Genomic DNA, 20788 nt, shown 5'->3' on the forward strand with positions numbered 1-20788 from the left:
CCCTTCAGTAATAAGTCTTTAAATCATCTGCTGTATGATCTGCTCAGACCGACTGAGGTTACTATCAAAAGTCATGCAAAGTACCTTGGCATGGAAACAAACAAACAAAAAAACCTTAATGAAAAGTTGGAGATAAATAGTTGATATAATAATACAGAAAAGACTGGGGGTTATGAAAAGCAGAATATGGGCATGAGATCTTTCAGCACCTTCAACTACCAGTTTTCCAAGCTGGATAGGTGAACTTCTGCTCCTGCAACAGTGACATGATACCAAGTTTCTAAGTTAAGGAAGGGGAAAAAAACCCCCCCAAGTTCAGTCATTCATTACTTTCCTGACAAGGTTCAGGTACTAACTCCCTTTGTTATTCAGGTGTGTAAAAGACCATGCATATGATTTAAATCAAAACACATGATGGAAAACAGGGATCAAGTCACCTTTCTTTTGTGATTTCACAAGTTAATGAACAAAAAACCAACTTCGCAGCTGCCTAAGTCTTTTTACATGACATCACTGTTCTTTTTAACATCAAGGGCTCTGCAAATTCAACAATCTAAAGAATACAGACTGCATGTCAAGCCATATCATTTTATTTTTAGCTGCTAAGACTTTAAAGTAATTAATAAGTGCTTTTCATTGTATCTTTGGTCCCTGTTACCACTGAACAAATCCCATTCCTCTCTGTGCCTATGCTAGCAGCCCAGTTCTTCACGTTAATGCTGGTTTCTGTTATTTTCACTCCCTGTTTTTAATCCTATTGGATAATTATCAGACTTTTTCATGTTTACACACTTACCTCTAGCTATCTTGCTGGGATATATTTTCTGAAATGGCTTGAATTCATCAGGTGGGGGGAAATCTTCCACAGAATGGAAAGTGAATTTAGATTCAAAGTCATCTGGGAAGTTTCAGGGAAACAAACATTAGTCACTGTTAGAGAGATACTTTAAAAAAATAAAATTGCCACAAGTAATTTCAATTAAAAATGCTGACTCCTTTTCCTCCAGAATTGATAGTGGCTCATTCCATATAAACAACGTTGATGAGTACTTGTGTGAGCCATTCAAGTTTTCTGGCTTAATTGCAAACACTGCCTGCTACTAACTCAAGCTTCTGGCTGCTGTTCCAGTTTCCTGTATTGATGATATTGCGGCAATAGAGGTATTTCTAGGTGGTTTTCAGGCCAGGTAGCTATAAGCAAGAATGAATGGCCAATTCATCAGACCACAAAAATAATTCTTAGCAGTCTTTGCTCTATAGGATTGAAGCTACTAAATGTCCATGAACTGGTTTTAAGAATAGTAATATAAGCACACTACAGCAACTTTTCACAATCTTAAATAATTTTGCAGGTAGCATATGCTTTTCTTGTCTGCTGGATGATTCAAAACCTTTGTGAAAAGGCTTTAATTTTCTCTCACTGTGTAAGGTTGTACAAAAATATTTCTAATGGGTCTAGTTACACTACCCTGTTATTGCCATGAAAAAGTCTCAAATGAGTTTTTGAGGTCTGAGACACACCCAGGCTTTGTACTAAAATTATTAACTAAAGCTAAGAGATGTCATTTAGGTGATACTACCAATGATGTGCATATTTCCATTTTTAAGTGGTGGGTAGGGGTCATGAGCTGCAGCCCAGGCTGAGACTCCAGACTTGCTCGTAAGTTCAGTTGTTGGTGATCTTGCTGGTGGCTGTGGAGGTATGACTAGCTTCCCAGCACCGGTTCCTTAAAAAGAAGCAGCAGACCAGCACATAAACATCATGCTGACTTAACAAACTCACCAGTAAGCTTTGCACAGAAGTGGAGAGAGCATAGAAGGAATGCAATATTTGGGGCAAACTTAACCCAGCTATCATAGGGTACTTCATAGCTGCCGTTTGTCAAGCCTGACCATGGATTTATAGCATTAAGTATTAAATTTAAGTCATTATTGGACTTGGTTGAGGCTTGCTATTTCTAGTTCTAGGGAAAGTTTGACACTCTGAAGTCTGGTTTTGTCCCAGTCTGGAGGGGGAGACTCTCCTTCCACTTTCACAAGAACAAGCAGTTTCTTTAAGAAAGAAACCACACTAGAAACCCAACCACACTAGATGGTAGCTCTCAAAGAAAATAATTTCCTGACGCTTTGGCAGCTATGTAGTGGAATTACTATTATTCTTGTGCGTTTCACTGAGGAGCTGTGAGAGCCATCAAACTTTACATCGTCTGAGCAGACCTACCACAGGAACTGTGTAAGGGTGAGGGAGCCCAAGGCCTCCAAGTTAGCAGCCTCTCAAAACTGCTTCTCCCCCTACATAACCAAGAGAAAGGTAAACTAATTTTATGGAAACCTCAAAAGTTGAACCACCATGAGAAACAGGCATCTCGCTAAATTAACAGTTCATCAGGCAGTTCCTGAGCAGCATTACTCACTGCCAGGAAGCACCTGATCTGCTGTACCTACACGGCCTTTCCCATGGCTGTCAAAGGGAACCAGTAATCTTTCCCTCAGCATGTGGCTGCTAAAATCAGGGTACAGAACATTCTCTTCAGATGTTCCTTATTAAGGAGCTGTCTCCATTTCTCAAACCCACACAGATCTAGGCTCATTTTTTTTTAATCTTCATTGTATCAGGGACGTCTGATAAAAGTTCCTTCTACCATCTGCTCAAGGAAACAATGGCTAATATCCCCACTTCCCAAGTGGTCAGAGAAACCTCTGGCCCTACCACCTTGATCAGGGAGGCACTGGCTGCACCTATATTTGCCCTTGCTCATCCATGGCTGCAGCTACACCACCTCTGTTTTATTCTCTCCTGTAACATTTCCCAGCCATTGGCAGAATTGCTTCAGACTGCACGGGTATAGCAGTACAGGCATGTTGTGGGCAGCCTGGCACTCGTGCAGTGGCAGATCTGGCCGACATCGGTGGTGCACGCTCTGTTAGGGAACCTCTCCTGAGCTCGGTCATTGTGCTGCTGGGGACACAGCAGTGCCAACACAAAAGCAAGAAGCAACTCAGCCTTCCTAAAATCTTGTTTCACTGATCAGCATTTTGCTTCCAAGAATGAAACTATACAGTGTGCGTGCCCAGCTCTAACAACCTGACATCTCGCATGCTCGTTACACACTGTGCAACCTACAGGTATTCCTCCCAGGCGATGGGCTTTGCCCTCCTGCTATGTGTGCCCTTCATCCCCACCCCTCCAAGCTCTCCAGCCATCAGTGCCATTTTCCACCTAGCCCAAGGGAGAAGAACGCCTCCCTTCTTCGAATGCCGCTCTCACCTGCGCCTCGGCCTGGTCTCTTCTTCCTGGTCTCCGCCACTGCTGTGGGCTGAGGAAGGCCAGGGGTGGGAGGAAGCGGCAGCGACTGAATACTGCTTGGCTTATGGAACTGGGACAGCAAGTGGGGAGACTTGGGGGGCAGCGGAGGGGGCACGTCACCGCCGCTGATGGCACTGTTAAAGGCTGGGGTGGGTGGAAAGGAGAGCCTGTTTGAGGTCAGGGGGTGCCCGTGGGGCGGAGGAGGAGGAGGTGGCGGGGGCGGTGTGGCAGGTGGACAATCCCTTCCTTCGGGTGGAGAGGAAGCGGCAGCAGAGAAATCGGGTGTCCTGCTGGGAAACCCGCAGGGGGGCACGGGGGGCAGGGGAGGCGGAGGAGGGGGCGGCGGTGCGGGTGGGTGTGCAGCTCCTGCTGTTAACTTTGTGGGTTTGTCAGCCTGAGGAGGAGGGAGCGGGGGCAGAGGAGCAGCGTTGGGGGACACCCCCTTGGCAGGGCGCTCGGCTGGAGGGGGGAGAGGGGGAGGAGGAGGGAAAGTGAGGGAAGGTTTGCTGGAAGCAGGAGGTGGTGGAGGGGGGGCGGGCAGGCTGGGCCGCCAGGGGCCGGCTCCGGCTCTGGAGGTGCTGGGGGGCTCTGGTGGGACTGGTGCCCTTGGGGCCTCGGCCGCGTGCAAGGGGTTACTGTTCGCCTTTGCGGCGCTGCTGCTCGGTGGGACAGAGGTCCTGGGAGCCGCTGCTCGGGCCCCAGGAAGCTGCGCAGGCCTCCCAGCTGAAAAACATGTACGACACGTTATACATCAGCATTTTGTTCCCGCTCATCAGATAATATAGTGCAAAAAGCAAGCTCTTCATCTTCCCCTCCCCCGTGGTTACTCCGAGTGAGCAATTCTCCCACAACATCTCATATCCAACAGGTTGTCCCTGGCGTAACGGGGCGTGGGAGGTGATGAATTCCGGTGGGTGCCAGGGACTGTGGTTAGTTACATGGCGACCTGCTGAGAGCCCTTGCTCCCCTCCCTGCTCCTCAGTTTCTGCATAATGAAACAGTTTAAGGAGAAGGTGGTTTTCTGCAGAGGTCCTTCATATCAGCCTCATCTGCCTAGGACAGCCTGTCTGTACGTGGACGAGCCATCTGCTTGGAGGAATCGAGAGTCCTAGTGAAAAGGCCTCAAAGAACACAAGTAGATTGACACACATCAACTTGCATCCTTGAAGTTAAGTACTCACTTAAGATTAAAAAAAAAAAAATCACACAAACATTACATAAATCTCAATCCCATGGGTAAAAGCCAAGCTTGTAAATGTAGTGCCTCAAAGGCTTTCCAGAAGGCACGCATGCAAATGTTTCCTTTTCAAAAGCAAACACCCAGACTCTTGACCGTACAAAATGTATTTTCCTGAGCAAATGTCAAGGATTTCACAAAGCAAGATGTCAAAAAAGGCATCTCATTCTATCTTAACCTAGTCTGATAGACACAGTCATAGTTTTAAGAACAACAAAGTAGCTACTGCAGCTGAAGCTATGTGGGGAAGCCCAGTCACAAGTAGTGCTGCACATCTTGGGCTTGTCTTCCGGGAAAAAACCCAACAATGTGCAGATAGAGCCCAGTTCTGCCTCTCCCTGCAAATGTCTACTTTGCCCTGTGCTGCCTGAGCGGGCACCAGGGGCCCAACAGCACCAGAGGTCATTGCCGTGACACTAAAAGTCACCCTCATTGATGCTGGCACTTCTTGAGGTGAAAACATGTGGGGTTCCCACACACGCCTTCCTCTTGTCTTTGTGAAGCAACAATAACCTTCTTTTCTCAGGTCAATAAATTACCTTGCTGGATCAAAGCTGTACTTTATAAAACCCAGAGGGCAAAAATCTTAAATATGAATCTTTGAAACAACACACAAGCCTGTAACACTGTAGAAATGCACACTAACGGAGGGAAGGAAATACGACTTCTTTGCCACTTGTGCTGAAGTTGATAAGTTCAGGTTTCAGTCTTCTAGTTGAGGCACAATTACAAATTTTCATTACACTAATGTAAAAAGTCTCCATTAAAACTCTGTACAATCTATTCAATTTTTCCCACCCAGTGTAGAGACAGATTATTTACATTTTAAGGAATAAGGCACCTGAGATCTAGAAAGATGATTTCAAGCACATTATTAATTGAGCTCTCCATGGTCACATGATAAACTAAGGGTTCAGAAAAAAAAAAACCCCAATAAAAATCAGTCACTAAAGCTAACCTCAAAAGTACTTTGATCCCAAATTCTGTTCCCTCCAGTTATTCTTTCACACAAATGAAGCCCTTACCTGGCACATCCCTCTGGCCTGCTGGTCTGAGAACAGGAAAGCCACCTGCAAATAACCCTCCCAGAGGCGGCTGAGAGCCACTTTTATTGGTAGCTGGATTAACCCCATCTCTGTTAGCTCCTTTAGGTTCTGTTAAAAAAAAAAATAAAAAAATCACAAAACCCCCAAGGTATATTAGAAAGTCATTTCATCCTTGCCCTCAAACTGCTAAGACTTAGAACCAACAAACACAGCCAAGACCAGACTTTTCCCTCTTTAGGCAGGCTCAGCAGGGAAGTTACTGTCAATACCATTACTCTCTGCCGCGTCTCTTGGAGCACAGCACCCTCTGGTGCTTTTTTAATGTCACGCCAATGATGACACCAGCAAGAAGTGTTAGACTACATTCAATTTATGCTTCCAGAATTTTTTGGTATTTTTTTCTTCTTTTTATCTAGTAAAGAACAACTCTTTTACCAGAGCAAACAATTCCCGCTTAAACAATTATTTTATTGAGAAACTCTCAAGGATTTCATCATTCATGATTTTTTTGGGGACAAGGAATGCCTGTTAAGGTGATATCCAGTTATAGACTCATGAAGTGTTAATAGTTGTTGATCTCAGAGCAGGATGCAAGTTTAGAGAGACTCCTCTCCCCACATCCCAAAGCCATATGAAGACACAGACCTTTGCTGAAGTTCAAACCTGCCCTTCAGTTTGAAAACTGTCCAGCCGACCTCTGCAACTGAGGCTTCAGCAAAGCTCACCCAGGGGCCTTAACTCAGGAGCACGTACTTACTTTCAATCTGTGGTGCGCTGCGGTCATTGATTTGAGTCACTTTTCTTAGGCGAGTTCCCTGCTGGATATCGGCTAAGAGTGCATTTCGTGCTTTTTGGTCTTCCTTTCGCAATTTTGGTACCTCTGAACTTGCCTGTTGACAATAAGAACATTAGATGGGAGGTACAGACAAAAATACAGGCTTGGAGAGGACACATAAGCAAGCACGGGATAGAAGAGTTGAAAGAAACCATCCTTGGCAGCTGTCATTTCAAAGCCTTTGAGTCGAATCAACAAGAACAGCATTCAGGTGTACAGGAGGCAGGAAACCTGGAAGTTTAAATATAACACAAATCTAATAGTAGCTGTGCTAATACTGTTGAAAGAAAATTAGGGGACACACTTAAATGAAACATGACCTCTTGCTTGGCCATTTGTGGTCTCTGCCCCACAAGTCCAGGTCAGACTGCCCCTCTCGTTAGCTCATTTCATGCTATTTCCAATGCTTTACAACGAAGACTTTACATGCCGCCTTAGAAAAAACATATTTCTTTTTTACCCACTTTGCCTTAGGAAAAAAGATGGCTAATTGCGTACTGCCCTTATATTTGAATGTCATCATGAATTAATTTAGACTGTCTCTCTGTATCGGAGATTTACACCAGTTTAAGTAGACTGTCTTCAGAACAATACAATTGTATTTTAGTAACTTTTCTAGCTTAACCAAAGTCCATAAATGTAAAGTCAGGTTGTAGTTTAAAGTTTTGCAATAAAACAAAAATTTTTTTTTATTCTTTACTCTTATACCATCAAGTTTCTTGTTATAAAAAAAAATAAAAATCAAATCTTTAAAAAGTTTGAACAATTCACTTTCCTGAAGCAGACATAAATCACCAAAGCTGTTATTTCTAAATCTATCATGTGGTTAACAGAATGGTCTAACAGAGGGGAATCTTCATGTCAGAGGAACAATGTGCTGCATGTTTCCACATCTACTGCAAATTCTCATAGGTTAGCTAACTGCCTAAAGAGAACGACTACCAAAGATGTTTCTATAGCCCTTAATTTTAGCATCATTGTCATAGTAAAGCAGAACAATACTGTCACACTTCAAAACAAAAAAAAAATATAACTTGGTAATAGCATTCTGAAAGCAAACCAGATGCTTTAAAATACTTAACCAGCTGTTGAATTAAGAAAATATCTGCCTTGTGAATCCTAAATGAAGAATTATACCGGTACGATATTACTTGTGGTTATTTTTGAACTTGCTAAAAAAAATAAAAAGCAAGCTAGATTTGCCAAGCCCCACTAGATGGCCCTCCAGATCGCTGCTAATGTCCGCTGCATTCCTGACACCTGATGTAAAAACTCGGAATTATAATCTTGTGACTGATACTGTAACCATATATTATTTTTTTAAAAATATTTTTTTAAAAAAGAACACTTTGTTACATGGTTTCCTAATTTGAAACAGCACTGTCTGCCCTTGTGCTTTCAAGACGGCGAGTCCCACTGCCGGGTAAGCCACCCCAGAAAAGCCCTATGTGTAAGCAGCGTTAGACCCTGTACCAGCCAGAAACTACTTCCACTCCCATTTTCTATAAGCTGACAATACTCACTGTGAAAAATGGAAATACCATAACTGGAACAAGGGTGATTCCCCTTCTCACAAAAGCTTTTTACCAGTATCTTGAATTTCACGCCTCTCTACTCCCACTAATGACTGTGCTGTAGCAGGACAACCAGGATCTAGAGGGATCTGATCAAGACCTATGTTTAAAATTAGATCCAGCAGCTGTGTTTTCGTTTCCGGGTTCAAGTGTCCGTACATTATGCCAGCTGTCCGCTTCATCTCCCTGATCTACTTGTCTGAGCAGGTAGGCTACTGGAATACAAACTCTTGATATCCAAATAGCTGTTAGGCTAAAATACCCTACTTGTGGCAACTTACATTTGCGAGTGACGCATGACTTGATATCACTTTAACATGGCTAAGATATTCATTTGGTCACCATTTGTAGCATAAAAAAGCAGGAACAGTATTCTGCAGGCCCATAACGCAGGGTAACAAGCTGCCTTTCTCTTACAACAGATCCCCTTACTTCAAGCACAACTCCATCCCATGCCCCAGCTGTTTCTTCTCCCTCCTCGTGTACGCAAGAGATACAATCTTCCCTGCCCAGCCTGGTGGACTCGGGTGATTGATTAGCTGCTGAGTAGCTTGATACGGATTCTCTTTTTCCATTACAAAGTCAAGATGGTCTGGGGTGTAGCGTTGCCTGGTTGCACAGCGGTCAGAGCTCGTTCGGATTTCCTGTTTGCTGCCTGCGCTCCCAAGGCCGGTGACAATTCTTGTCAAGAATCATTTCACCAGGTAAGTATCTCACCCACTCATCTACTGGCATCCTGCGTTTGTAAATTCATGTTTTTATCATACTGCTGTTTGATACACAATCAGAAAGGAACCTTCCTTCCTTCCTTTGATTAAGAAATTAATCTGGGATTCACACTCATGCTATGCCTGCAATCCATAGCGCAAGAACAGAAACTAAATGTGTAAAAGTAAGTTGTCTATCACGAGAAAAATAAAAAGAGGAGCTGTTATGGCTGTCAAATCTTCAATCCTGATCACATGCAAGAGAAGCGTTTCAGCAGGAAGACAAATACATTTTGAGTCACAGAGGAAAAACAACTGCAAGACAAAAGGTGTAATTCTGAGGCTACTTTCTACCCCGCCATCTGCAGGGCAGCCTTGTTTATTTACAAAAAGAGAAACACCTCAATCTTTCAATGAAAATCAGAAGGGAAGCTGGAGAAGAATGTGAAGATCATTTGTTTTATCAGATGCCAGAGCACCCTCAGGTAACACAGAATGAAATTAAATTCCATACTTCATTTACATGAATTGGTAAGGGAACGGTAGGTTCTCATCGCCTTAGTAACCATCCAGTTATTCTGCTACTATTTCTAACATAAAGAATGGCACATCCAATACGTACTTGGAAACAGAACAGAACAAACCATACACATAAATAGCCTGAACATGAGAAAACTACTCCCTTTTCTTCTCGCCAAACTCCACTACTTTTGTCTTCAGTGTCCTACATCACACGCTCAGCTATGCCATTCAGTAAGGTATAGGATCAATGTTTGGGCTACCTGACAGGTCTCCAAAGTACCTGTAAACAGGAAAATACCATTGAATCACAGTATTTAGAGTGATGGTCCAGACTGTAAACCATCAATAATGGAAATAAACATTTCAAAATGTGCAGGCGATAGCTTAGACTGGCAGAGAAGTGAATGAGGACAGCACGGTTATACAGACAGATCGAAATCACTGCAGCTTGAGGCCATTTGAAAAAAACAACAAACCAAAATGTGCTCCCCCACTGCTGGGGAAAAAAAAAAGAAAAAGAAAAAAAAAGGAAAAAGAAGATGCACAACATACAAATATCAACCGTAAAACCGAAAATGACTGGATGAAAAGTTCTGGCCGTACCTCTGAAATGAAAGCCTGCATCCAGAGTGCCACAACCCCAAACCTGGCAGCAGGCCCCAGCACTGCGCCTGCACAAGCAAGCGTGCCTGACCTCCTAGCACAATGCCGTGGCCAGGAGGGATTGCATGCTCCTCTGATACATTTTATCCTTTCAGAACAAAAGTTAGTTCTGTGAATCATTTTGTTTAGCAGAACAACTTTGTTCACACTGTATATATGGACCATACAAGGTTCGGCCCTAAAAAAAATCACAATCTTACCACCTTAAACTGGGTCGTATCAGACGAATTAAGGTCAGAGAGACATTTTAAAAGAAAATGGACTCTAATCTACGGCAATGAGCTCCATTTCTGGGCACATTACTGCTGCGATACTTGCATCATCTTGGGAAAATCACTTTACATCTTGCAAGACAGATGGGAGCATCGACCTACCCTCCGGGCTCCTATGATACTTAAAATATTTAAGAGGTATACGTGCTCAGATACTGAAACAATGCAAATGCAGAAGGCACCAGGCATTTGAAAAAGCTGACAGTAGTACTAAATATAAGGAAGCACTAATTATTATCTTTCAGAGTTTAAAGAGCACCTCTGCACACAGAAAAGGGGAAATCCTCTGGACTCCGGGCAGGTAGTTCAGGTCACAGTGGATGCATAAACTGTCCCATAAATGGGAAATATTTACTCTGATATTTAAATATGCTCTTTACTGAATTTGTAAAGTAATTCAGGATAGTGTAGCTCTTCATAAACATGACAGTTGCAGCAAAAATGTACCTCCAGCCTTCTGGACAGTCCAGTAGCCAGTCAGTCACGGACCTTTGTTTCAGAATAAACCCATTAGCTGGTGGGAAAAGAGGATCCAGTACTCCAGCTCTACAATAGGTAGGAGCCGTAAGTAAGATAAAATAAGTAGGAGCTGTAAGTAAGATAAAATCCAAAGGTACTACATTATCTTTTATTTCAGAGAACTTATAGGACTGAGTATTTATACTCCTAACATGTAATGAATTCTATCATCACAGTAGATTCCCTTTCCTGCTCACTTTTTATAGGAAATATTGGAAATACAGCTGTGTAGAAAATTTATCTGAACTAGATAAAAAAACCCACTAAACCAAAAAAGAAGTCAAAATACATTTAGCTTATCCCTAACTATCTATTTGGTGAGACATGTACCGATAAAATTAAAAATCAATCAATCAGACATGCAGTATGTTTTTTACGGGCAGAAAGACAACTCTCTCTTTTGCTGACAACTTAATTTATTTCTGTAACCCGGCATCAATCACCCTTCCTCTCTCCTGTGCCCAATATTTTCCCCTAGACAAAAAAAAAGGATTCAATGCAGAGATCAGATCAAGCACAGATACTGGCAGAAGGCATACGCAGTGTGTATTTTAGTAAAAGAAGAGTTTGAGGACACCCCTTAACAAACCTTTGCTTTCTTATTATTTTTCTCTGCCGTGCTCAGCCAAACCTGCAGACTCGGGCTGAGGCAAGGGATCTTCACCAGTGCAGCATACACCACCTCAGGTATGGCTTTTAAGGAAGGGGAAAGAAGTTGCAGCAGGATAAAGAAAGATGAACAGAAAGCACTAAGATAAGGGATGCTTGATCACAGACACACATTTGTGAAAACAAGAGTTCCGGGGCCAGTCCTGGCCTTCTCTGGCATCCAATCTGACACGATTCAGAGACCAAACTTAAACTAAGAAATGCAAAAGAAAGTCTACAAACATGGCAGTGGACAATTAAAACCAGCATGCAGAACAACAGACAGGGCGAAACCAGCAACAGCCGCGTAGGCAATGCAGTCAGTGACCTGACAGTGCCACATCTGGCTGAAGAAACCACGGGCATCGATTCAAGGACCTGCAAAGCATCAAGGAAGAGCCTGAACAACTGGAAATATAACAACCCCCTCCCAAATATTATTCCTATATTAACAATAACTGGAATTCTGGTGTAGACAAATACGGATTGCTCAGGAAAGAGGACAATAAAGGTGAAGCTAGCTGTATGTGTGTCGTGTCAGAGATGGCTAAGAATATCAAGAGGAAAACACAGCTTGTTTGGGGTTGGTTAATCATCTGAGGAAGGATGACGAGTGTTCTCACCGCCCATATGGCATAGCAAGGCTCTCCAAGTAGGAGAGCATGGAGGGAGAAGTGATGACTGGGTCCCCATCCAGCCATAAAGCTCCTGCTCCTCTGAGGGAAAGCCAGGCACAGGGTTGGTGCTCACAACAGTCTCAAAGGGCACAGACAAAGGAAGGGGCTGTAAGGGGCAACGTCCTGCTAAAACACCCTTCTGGGAACACTGCTGATGAAAAACAGCAGACTAAGAACAGGGGAGACCTGCTTGGGAGCAACTTACTCCATAACTTCCTTCCACTTAACCACAAGCTGCTGACCACAAGTGTTCCATAAGGAGATCCCTGTAAGCATCAGGACTAATGTATTTCAGTTAATTCCGCTCTTAAAAGACTGCCTCCTTTGCAAACACAGAACTGACAGGAAAAAAAAATATGCCAGAACATTCAAACAAGATTACAATGTTGTAATTTTTTATTAAAAGAATGAGGTTGTTTTGGAACAAGGTAGAATACAGAAGATGACCAGAAATCTCAGTGTAAGCTAGCCAGTATGTCTTCCTTGACATAGCACAGGATTATAAAAGTCGTCTATGCATTTGTAGCCCAACATGAAATCTGAAATGCCAAAGGAACCTGTTATCCCAAGATCAATCCACCTTTACTAGATTAGAATTATGCCAAGAATTCACGATTTTGTATTTGCAGCAGAAGCAGTTTGCCCAGCAGGCAAGAGCACTGCTTTTACAAAGAGTTCTCAAACGGGCAGCTAAAGTCTCCCTCGGGAACGTGCCGAGAAATGCAATTGCAAGAAAGCCCAGGAGCTTATTAAAATAATAAAATAAACCCAGTTTCCAGCAAGTCACAAACAGAAATACAATAGAGAAAAAACACTGTCATCCTTCCTGCATTTACTTTGAATATGCATCAGGTGTGGTTCCACTCATGCACTGTCAAATGCAAAATAAAATAATCAAAACAATCCCCCCTTCCAGCTTAAGGAAAAATCTAACAAGTCTCAACAACAAAGCACATGACTCCTTTTAAGTATTTTAAATGTTCGCTTATAAAGAAGCTTGCGAGATCTGGTTCGTGCGAGTTTTGGTTCATCTATTCACAATAGAGCCCCGACCTCTGATTTAAAGCTTTTTAATTATGGGAAGCCTCGCTGCGGTGCAAGACTCCACCTGCACAGTCAATCGCAAGATCAGAGCCGCTTCTTGTGTTTCTGCTGTGTAGCATAGGATGAAACTAATTAATTCTTGGCACTTGGTCTACCTGGGTAAACACAGCAGTCTCTCAGCCTTCTAGCAAGCTGAGCTTCAAACGCTTCCCATGCGAGGGGTCACCCTCCAGCCAACATTTTTTTTGGAGGGAACTCACATGAGGGGACCTGCCAAATAGCTTCCTGGCAGCTAATGAAGTCATTGTTTCAAGAGAATGACAGGACCAGCGTTTCATGATTCCGTCTATGCTCAGCTCAATAATGATTAACCGTGATCTCAGTCTCCATCACACAAAGTTCTGCAATCTGAACCTGCCGGGTTGAAAAGGTCATCGAGCAATGTGTGTACTTAGATAGGCTGGGTCTACACCAGCCTCACTCCTCAACTTCTAGCAAGGGAAGTACCATGTAAAAGTTGTTGCAGATCTCTTCCCGGCGTTTTAGCCACCGCCTAATCCTGGCATTAGTCCCAAATAATAAAGCGTTTCAGTGTTAGCAGAGACGGTGCCTGCTCTGCACTAGCATCTACCTGCTTGCAGTGCACCAGCAGACACAATGGCAGGGAACAAAAGACAAAAAAATAGCATAGCAGGGGTTACTCTCTTCTACATCTACAATTCCAGTGCTAATTTCAAACACCACCAGTAATCAACGCCATGGCACCCAATAAAACCCTCTTTATTTTATGTTAGCAACACTCCACCAGACAATGTAAAATCTTGTATACTTAAAGGTTCAATTGCTCCTGCTACAAATGGAGCGGTGGGCTTATTGACAAGGGTGTACTTTAAGTTTTCCAGCGTGGGTTGCTAAATTTCTGTAACTTAATGCAAAAATGCAACAGAATCAATATGATGATTTATACCTGCTGAGCCATTTAGCTTTTCTATGGGTATTTAACTTACCGACACCCACATTTTATACATAAATTCTTGCTGTTCTTTCACTAAAAAGAAAATATGCAGTAACAGAAGACACCAAAATGGAGGCAGTATAAAATCAAAACTACTCAAAAAGTGTTTCCCAGCAGTTCGGAAAGATCACAAGTCAGATACCAAAAATACCCTGAGACTCACTTAAAAAAATAATTTTGAACTTCACCTTCTGATTTCTAAATTTGTGGGATTCAGATTCCCAAGACTTTCTCTGCATCAGTTAAAACAGAAGTAAAAACTCTTACATAAACAAGAAAACGTGAGGCCCTGGCATTGCAATGAAAATGTCAAACAGCACAAGGCTGCAAATACTGCCATGGGAGCTGGAGCCACTACCTGTGTTTATTCTGTCTACCATAGCAGGATCCCCAGAATGACAAGAGCAATAGTGATAACAATATATTCAACATGTGACAACCTACACGTATCACAATTTAATCTTGTTCTAAGAACGCTAGGCCATTCGTCCTACCCAGTTACCGGCGTAGAAACTACTGATCGTTCTGAAATGTCTTTAAGCATCCATGCAAAATTACGGTCAGCCCAAGATAGGAGAATAGTGACAAAGTAACATGGCAATGTCACCTTGCAAAGAAGTCCAACTCATGTATTGCTATAACTCTGGGTTCTCTTTTAATTAAAAGGCCACAAGTGTAATATTAATTGACAGATGGAATTTAATATGTAGCCACTGCATACGCTACAGATGGGGTGCTGATTTTTCAGGGCAGTGTTACCTTGTGATTAGAATGGTAAATTAACCTATTAGCTTCTCTGCAGGTAGACTGCTTCTAGTACCTGGGCTTCATCATTTACAGCTGGTACCTCTGCGACATGCTGCAATTTCCATTCAGACAAAATGTACACGACATTATGAAGAAATCTGCAAAACCGAACTCACCACCAAAATACATTGAAAGTGGTGACCTATGAGATCTCAAGTAAAGCATTCAAGAAAATTAGCACATATGAATGTGCAGTACATCCCCCTGTACCTGTCAGGATGAAACACATGGAGCAATGCCACCCTGCCAACCTAGTATTTATGTTTTCTTTACATCTTCCCCACCTTTCACGGCTCCCACTTACCCTCTCTGTGTTTGCTGACCACAAGAGCAGAAGGCTACAGCAGCAACGCTTCGAGATGCCGTAGCTATGTAGTTCCACATTTTCCACTATCTGAAAACTAAGTCACGTAACCTACACAAAGACACAGCATTTTTTCTTCATAATTGTCCCTCACTTCTTTATGAAAGCAGACTGGTGTGAGACGTCATACATTATTGAAACACTATAAACAAGTTTCCTTTATTTTTGCTGGAACAAAGCAGTCTCAAAAATTTCAGCTGCACTTTGCCCAGCCCTTAGCACAGTCTGTATGATGGCCTATCATCAACAAGATTACCAAGCCTCCACTCTCTGGTATGTTTTACCCAGCAGTAATAAATATTATGATTTATATCTCCTGACCTAGGGACTTCATGACAAAGTACTACATATCGTCTTACTCACAGCTCACATAACATTTTAATAAACACATTCCTACATATTTTGTAGTTGGCACTATGCACGATTCTGTTCTTTCAGTGTTACACTTGCAGGTCTAGGGGTCTGAATGAAAACTTGAGAAATTACGTTAATTTTTACAATAAATAATCAGCAAGGATGCACATACATTTATGCATACACACACTTACGTGCGCACATTCTCCTTCTCCTATTACATTTGGTAAGACCAAATCAAAATACCATAAATCATCATTACCTTCAGCCAAGCTGTTTTACATACGTTGTTTTTTCTCTTTCCAAAGAACAGTAGTGCTAAATGTCACAGGAGCAAAACCAACTCCCACGCAACTTCAGATAAGCACTGTAGCTCTCTGCATTTCTTGGGAAGGTTGAAGGAAACAGCTCAACGAAGTTTGCACTCTGACAACTGCATGAAGGAGGAAAAAACCCACATTTCCCCAAGGAAAACTGTCAGCTGATGTTTTTCTTAGCCTTGGAAATCCTACCTCTGTGCAAATTATGCATTTATCACAGTGTTATACCATGAGGAATTGCTTTTCTGAGTTTTTAATTACAAGAGTCGAAAATAAGGTCAGAATAAAAAACTTGGTAAACACTGACACATGTTTATCTACAGCAGAAATTCTATTTCTTTTCTATTTTTATAACTAAATAAAAGTGAGGTAATCATTAAGATTAATCTACATGCCAGTCTAGCATTCAGCAATATTTCAAATTTCACATTTCTCTCACCAAAGTAAGCATATTCCTTTCTTCTGCTCTCCTAGTTTTCAGTACACCATTAAAGCAAATAAACTCCCGGTGCTACTTGACTTTAATCATCTGATCCATTGTGATTTTGGGGGTTAATTTCTACGCTAAGACTTTAATAATAACAATTCTAAAGAGAATCGAAGTATTTTCTTAAACTCCACAAACATATGAATCATTAAACAAACACCTTCTCTGAATAAGGCACAACCCAGCAGGGCTGCTACACATGCACACTTCCTTCAACATTAACATTTTAATAGGTGATGACTGATTATAACATTAGGAACTCAAATGTACAAAGGCAGCACAGCAGTGAGCAGCCTCCACCGCACGTAAAAAGTGAACATGGTTTATCAAAGGAAAATTCTCTCTTGATCCTCTCTTGGGAGATTAAGCAGAGAAAAATTTTTAATCAGTCTCAGTGGTGGTATCTGCTTCTAGAAACACGACAACCAAAACTAACCGGAATGCCTCGTATGCCAAACTAAAAGGCAAAAGGGATAAAAGAAATAGAGGGGGAACAAAAAGAAGTTTTTCAGGATCAGAAAACTTAAAAAAACAAAACAAAACAAAAACCTGAAAAACCCACGCTATGTGATGCACATATGCCTATAAAATTGGAAGAGCTTTAGGACAGATGCCCTAACGCCTCTTTTTTAAGTTTTCTTTATTAGAGTGGAGGGGAAAAGGGAAAGAGAAAAGGCCTGAATTCTGTAAGCCAGTGCCAGAAAATGCGCTGGGGCACAGTTTTATTCTGCCTACTCATCCCTCTCATCTTTATCTATGACCCCAGAAGGCAGGCATTTGAAGACATGCTCAATTAATCCAATTAGCTATATTTACATTTTGACTCAGCCACCTACATCTGCTATTGCAGATACCCTACCATTCCCTCCCGAAAAATCCACTTGGTTTTCTTTCAAGTACGCTCTAACAGCCAGTAGCTTTCCAGCTGTTGGGCACAGGTGGCTCCTAGCATGTCTTAAATACCATCTCCACATCACTTTAGTATTGCCTTGCAACAACGTTTGTGAGCAGAATTCAGTATGAGTACTTACAGAGTATCTGCAAGTCCAAAATCTTTGAAAACAGTAGGAAAGAACTTAACTTTTCTTCTGCCTACAGAGGGAGTTAACAGTACAAAAAAGTCAAGTACCAACAGTGCTTAGGATTTCAGTGCAGTACGGACTGCAAAATCCTTTGGGATCATTGCTCATACTATTCACTAAGAAAATGTGCAGAAAAAAAAGATAATGTGGTGACTACTTCTGCTAAAAACCTCTTCATAATGAAAGTGAGAGGAAAGCATGGCTATTATCCATATAATTGGAAAAACAAGATAACTTTATGGTACCTATGCAACAGCATCATGCAAAATGCCAGGATTCTAAAACCTCACCCTGTGCACAGAGATTCCTCTTTTAATGTAAATCAAGTTAAACTAGTGGCTCACCTGCATATCAATCGCGAAATTAAAACCTAACTTTTAATTGCTAACATGTAAATGTTACTCTGGTTTAATTATATCAGTATAATAAAAATCACAGTGCTGTTTACTTTGGAATGTTTCCAGGCGTTGGTCAAATAAAACTTATTTCTTTTGAAGGTTTTCCTTAAAGCTACATGCCTGTTAGAATTTTTTTCTTCTTCCATCTTCCAACTGTAGACTTAGCAGCTGTAATAACAGCTGGGCAGTTTAGCAGCTGTAAAAGACAGATGCCAAATTCTAGAAAATAGCTTCCCAGTAAACGAAAATAGGGTCTTTAGCAAGTTTTCATGGATTTCCCCATTAGAAGATTTTACTCTGCGACTTGGCACCAACTGGAGAGCTGACTCTCTCTCATACTATGCTTTTGCTGAACTCACCAGATCCTCTCGAAGTTAGCCCTCTCTCATTCAGTTTTGACAAGAGAAAAATCCTTTTGCTGTTACAGAAAAAACGATGTTCTGCTTCATTATTTTACTAATTCTTTATGTTGGCTCACGTGCTCTTTTTAGTGTCTACCCTTATTAAAAGGAAGGCTTTAATATCAGACATTAATTAGAAATACATTTAGTTTGTATCATATCACCAAGGTAAAACTGACCCTAAATTCTGTACGTCTTACCTGCAGGAGATCACGTTAGCAATAGAATGATCTAACTAAAATATGGAAATACAGTATAAGCCTTCTTGTATCAAAACCCTATCATAGTAGTGGGTTTAGTCATCAGAAAAGGAGGGGGAACAAAAAACCTGATCTTGTTCATACTGGTCCTTAGGGGTCCTCTTAGCTTTCTCAAGTCTTTTACAATTGGCGTATGTTAGAGGAGGCTAAAAATGTCTCCAGATACTTACTGAGCTAAATGTATTAGGATAAGAACATTTGCAGCTTCCGTTGACTTTAATTGCAGTTTTGGGCATACAGTTGCTCACAAAATTCAGCCCACTTATTTCAGTATCTAACTATAGGTTGTGTACCAACCCAGAAGAACTGCTAATTGAAAGCTCTGCTCACAGTGCCCAAAGTTAAAATAGAATGATAAAAGGAATCAGGCACTGCTGATTTCATGTACCGTCTTTGTCTTCCTCTTCTTCATCTCCATAACTCATGGAGTTTTATAAAACGGTTTCCCTGCAAAGTAGCAGAGAGAAACATGCAAGGAACCTCCTCCTGGAAGAAGATAATATAAGAACATTATAAAACAAAATCCACAGACCTTCACAGGAATAAAACAGGTCGAGATACCAGAGAATGCAAGGAAGAAATAAAGTGCTTAAAAAAAATTTAATATATATTTAATTTGAAGTACACTTGAAGTACCATGTACTGTTTTTCTAGAGAGATTAACATACACTGCAAATAATTACAGCAAGAACAGAAAAATACATGAAAAAAGTCAGGAGAGATTTTATGTCTTGAACACAACCACGTCAGATTGCTCTGTTTCAAAAACGGTCTAAGAATTTCAGTGCAGAAACAGGCCATGAACAAATGATTGCAGAATACAAGGAATGACTTACACATGTTTTACCATAGGTACAGTAATTGGTTGTGAAGGTATGAAAACGTAAAACCCTGAAACTCCACTCAGAGCATCCTCCTTTTACTGCAAACATGCAGGCAGGGCACATGTTCTACTTCATGACACATAGAGTAATGATCTGCTACAAGTGGTAATTGTTCCTGCACACGTATAACAGCATATTGTGCTGTACCCCAGGAAGACGGCATGTGCTAGAAAGAGCAACACCTACAGCTCAACACTGTGAGTCTTAACAGAAGCTGTAAGAAAGAGGATGAAGAAATTAACACTTACCACCTGCACATTACCAGTACAAAAAGGAGCTCCCTGTGGCTGGAGAAGTATTCACAAACATTAAATTCTCACCACGTGCACTCTAATGTAATTGTCTCCAAACATTCTGACCCCATACCCCTAGCTGTAAAAAAATTTTTGAGCATGCACCTCAATATATACCTATTTATTTATTTATAAATTATACACATGCATGACTGATGTTCTACTATTTTCTTCCCGCACCCCAATAGATCACCTCATGCACCCCACTTGGGAGACCACGGTTCTAATGAACAGAAGAACCAAAGCCAGCAAAACAAGCATCTCCCCCAGATATTTGCTATGAATATGCACACCAAAATTCTGGGGGCTCTGGAACAGCTACTGTAACCAAGCTTTTGCTAATAGAGATGAAAAGTCAATCTTACCAGAGGCGGTGGTGGAGGGGGCCCTCCAGAAGGTGGTGGAGGCGGTGGAGGAGGAGGTGGTGGCGGCACAGGCATCCGTTAAGATTTCTAGCTTCACGCAGTTATGAAAAATACAGCCAAAGTCTCCGTCCTTGAGGGGAAAGAAGGGAGGAGAAAGAAAAGTGGGAAAAATAAAAAGAAAAAAAAGATGAGGAATGTGTTTATACACTGTAAGCTGAAGATCAGCCAAATTTCTAGCTCTCAGCAGACTGAAGACTTTTATACTGCACTGCTTCCAAAACTACAGTACGAACAGCCTCATTATATTTTTCTGATGACAACACTCATCTAAAGAGCAAGCTCACGGATCTGGACAAGTGCCATGAATACCAAATGCATAGATGCCAGCCTATCCAGCTTTAACTATTACGCCTTGCCTTAATCTAGCCCATAGCCCTGAAATGCAATTCTGCAGAGAACAAATCACAGTAAACCACATGTAGACACTCCTGCTGGGACAAAAACTCCACTGACTTTAAGCCAGAGTTTGCTGCTCCAAGGATAGAGTAAGGAACTTTGTAAGGTTCACTGGACTTGCTCCAATGTTATAAAAAAAGAAAAAAAAATCACCAAAAAAAAGACAGGATTGACCTCAACCTTCCCTTCTTTTTTAAAAGCAGGCACTCTGTTTACACTTTTCCAGCTGTCTGGTCAAGTACTTTTGGTCA

At 41.7% G+C, this 20788-nt stretch overlaps 1 protein-coding gene across 1 annotated transcript in view; it reads right to left on the reverse strand.

Annotated features, from left to right (window-relative positions):
• The window catches only part of WIPF3 (WAS/WASL interacting protein family member 3), a 36632-nt gene that overhangs the window by 2679 nt on the left and 13165 nt on the right, over positions 1-20788 (reverse strand). Inside the window, exons 2-7 of the mRNA XM_054816984.1 lie at positions 20082-20211; positions 6348-6480; positions 5570-5698; positions 3269-4030; positions 1581-1727; positions 797-898 (exon numbers count right to left, since the gene is read on the reverse strand). Coding sequence (XP_054672959.1) covers positions 797-898; positions 1581-1727; positions 3269-4030; positions 5570-5698; positions 6348-6480; positions 20082-20156 — 1348 coding nt within the window. The 5' untranslated portion in view covers positions 20157-20211. The remainder of the gene's footprint in view (positions 1-796; positions 899-1580; positions 1728-3268; positions 4031-5569; positions 5699-6347; positions 6481-20081; positions 20212-20788) is intronic.

The sequence above is a fragment of the Grus americana genome, chromosome 2 (assembly GCF_028858705.1).
Source record: "Grus americana isolate bGruAme1 chromosome 2, bGruAme1.mat, whole genome shotgun sequence".
Lineage (NCBI taxonomy): Eukaryota > Metazoa > Chordata > Aves > Gruiformes > Gruidae > Grus > Grus americana.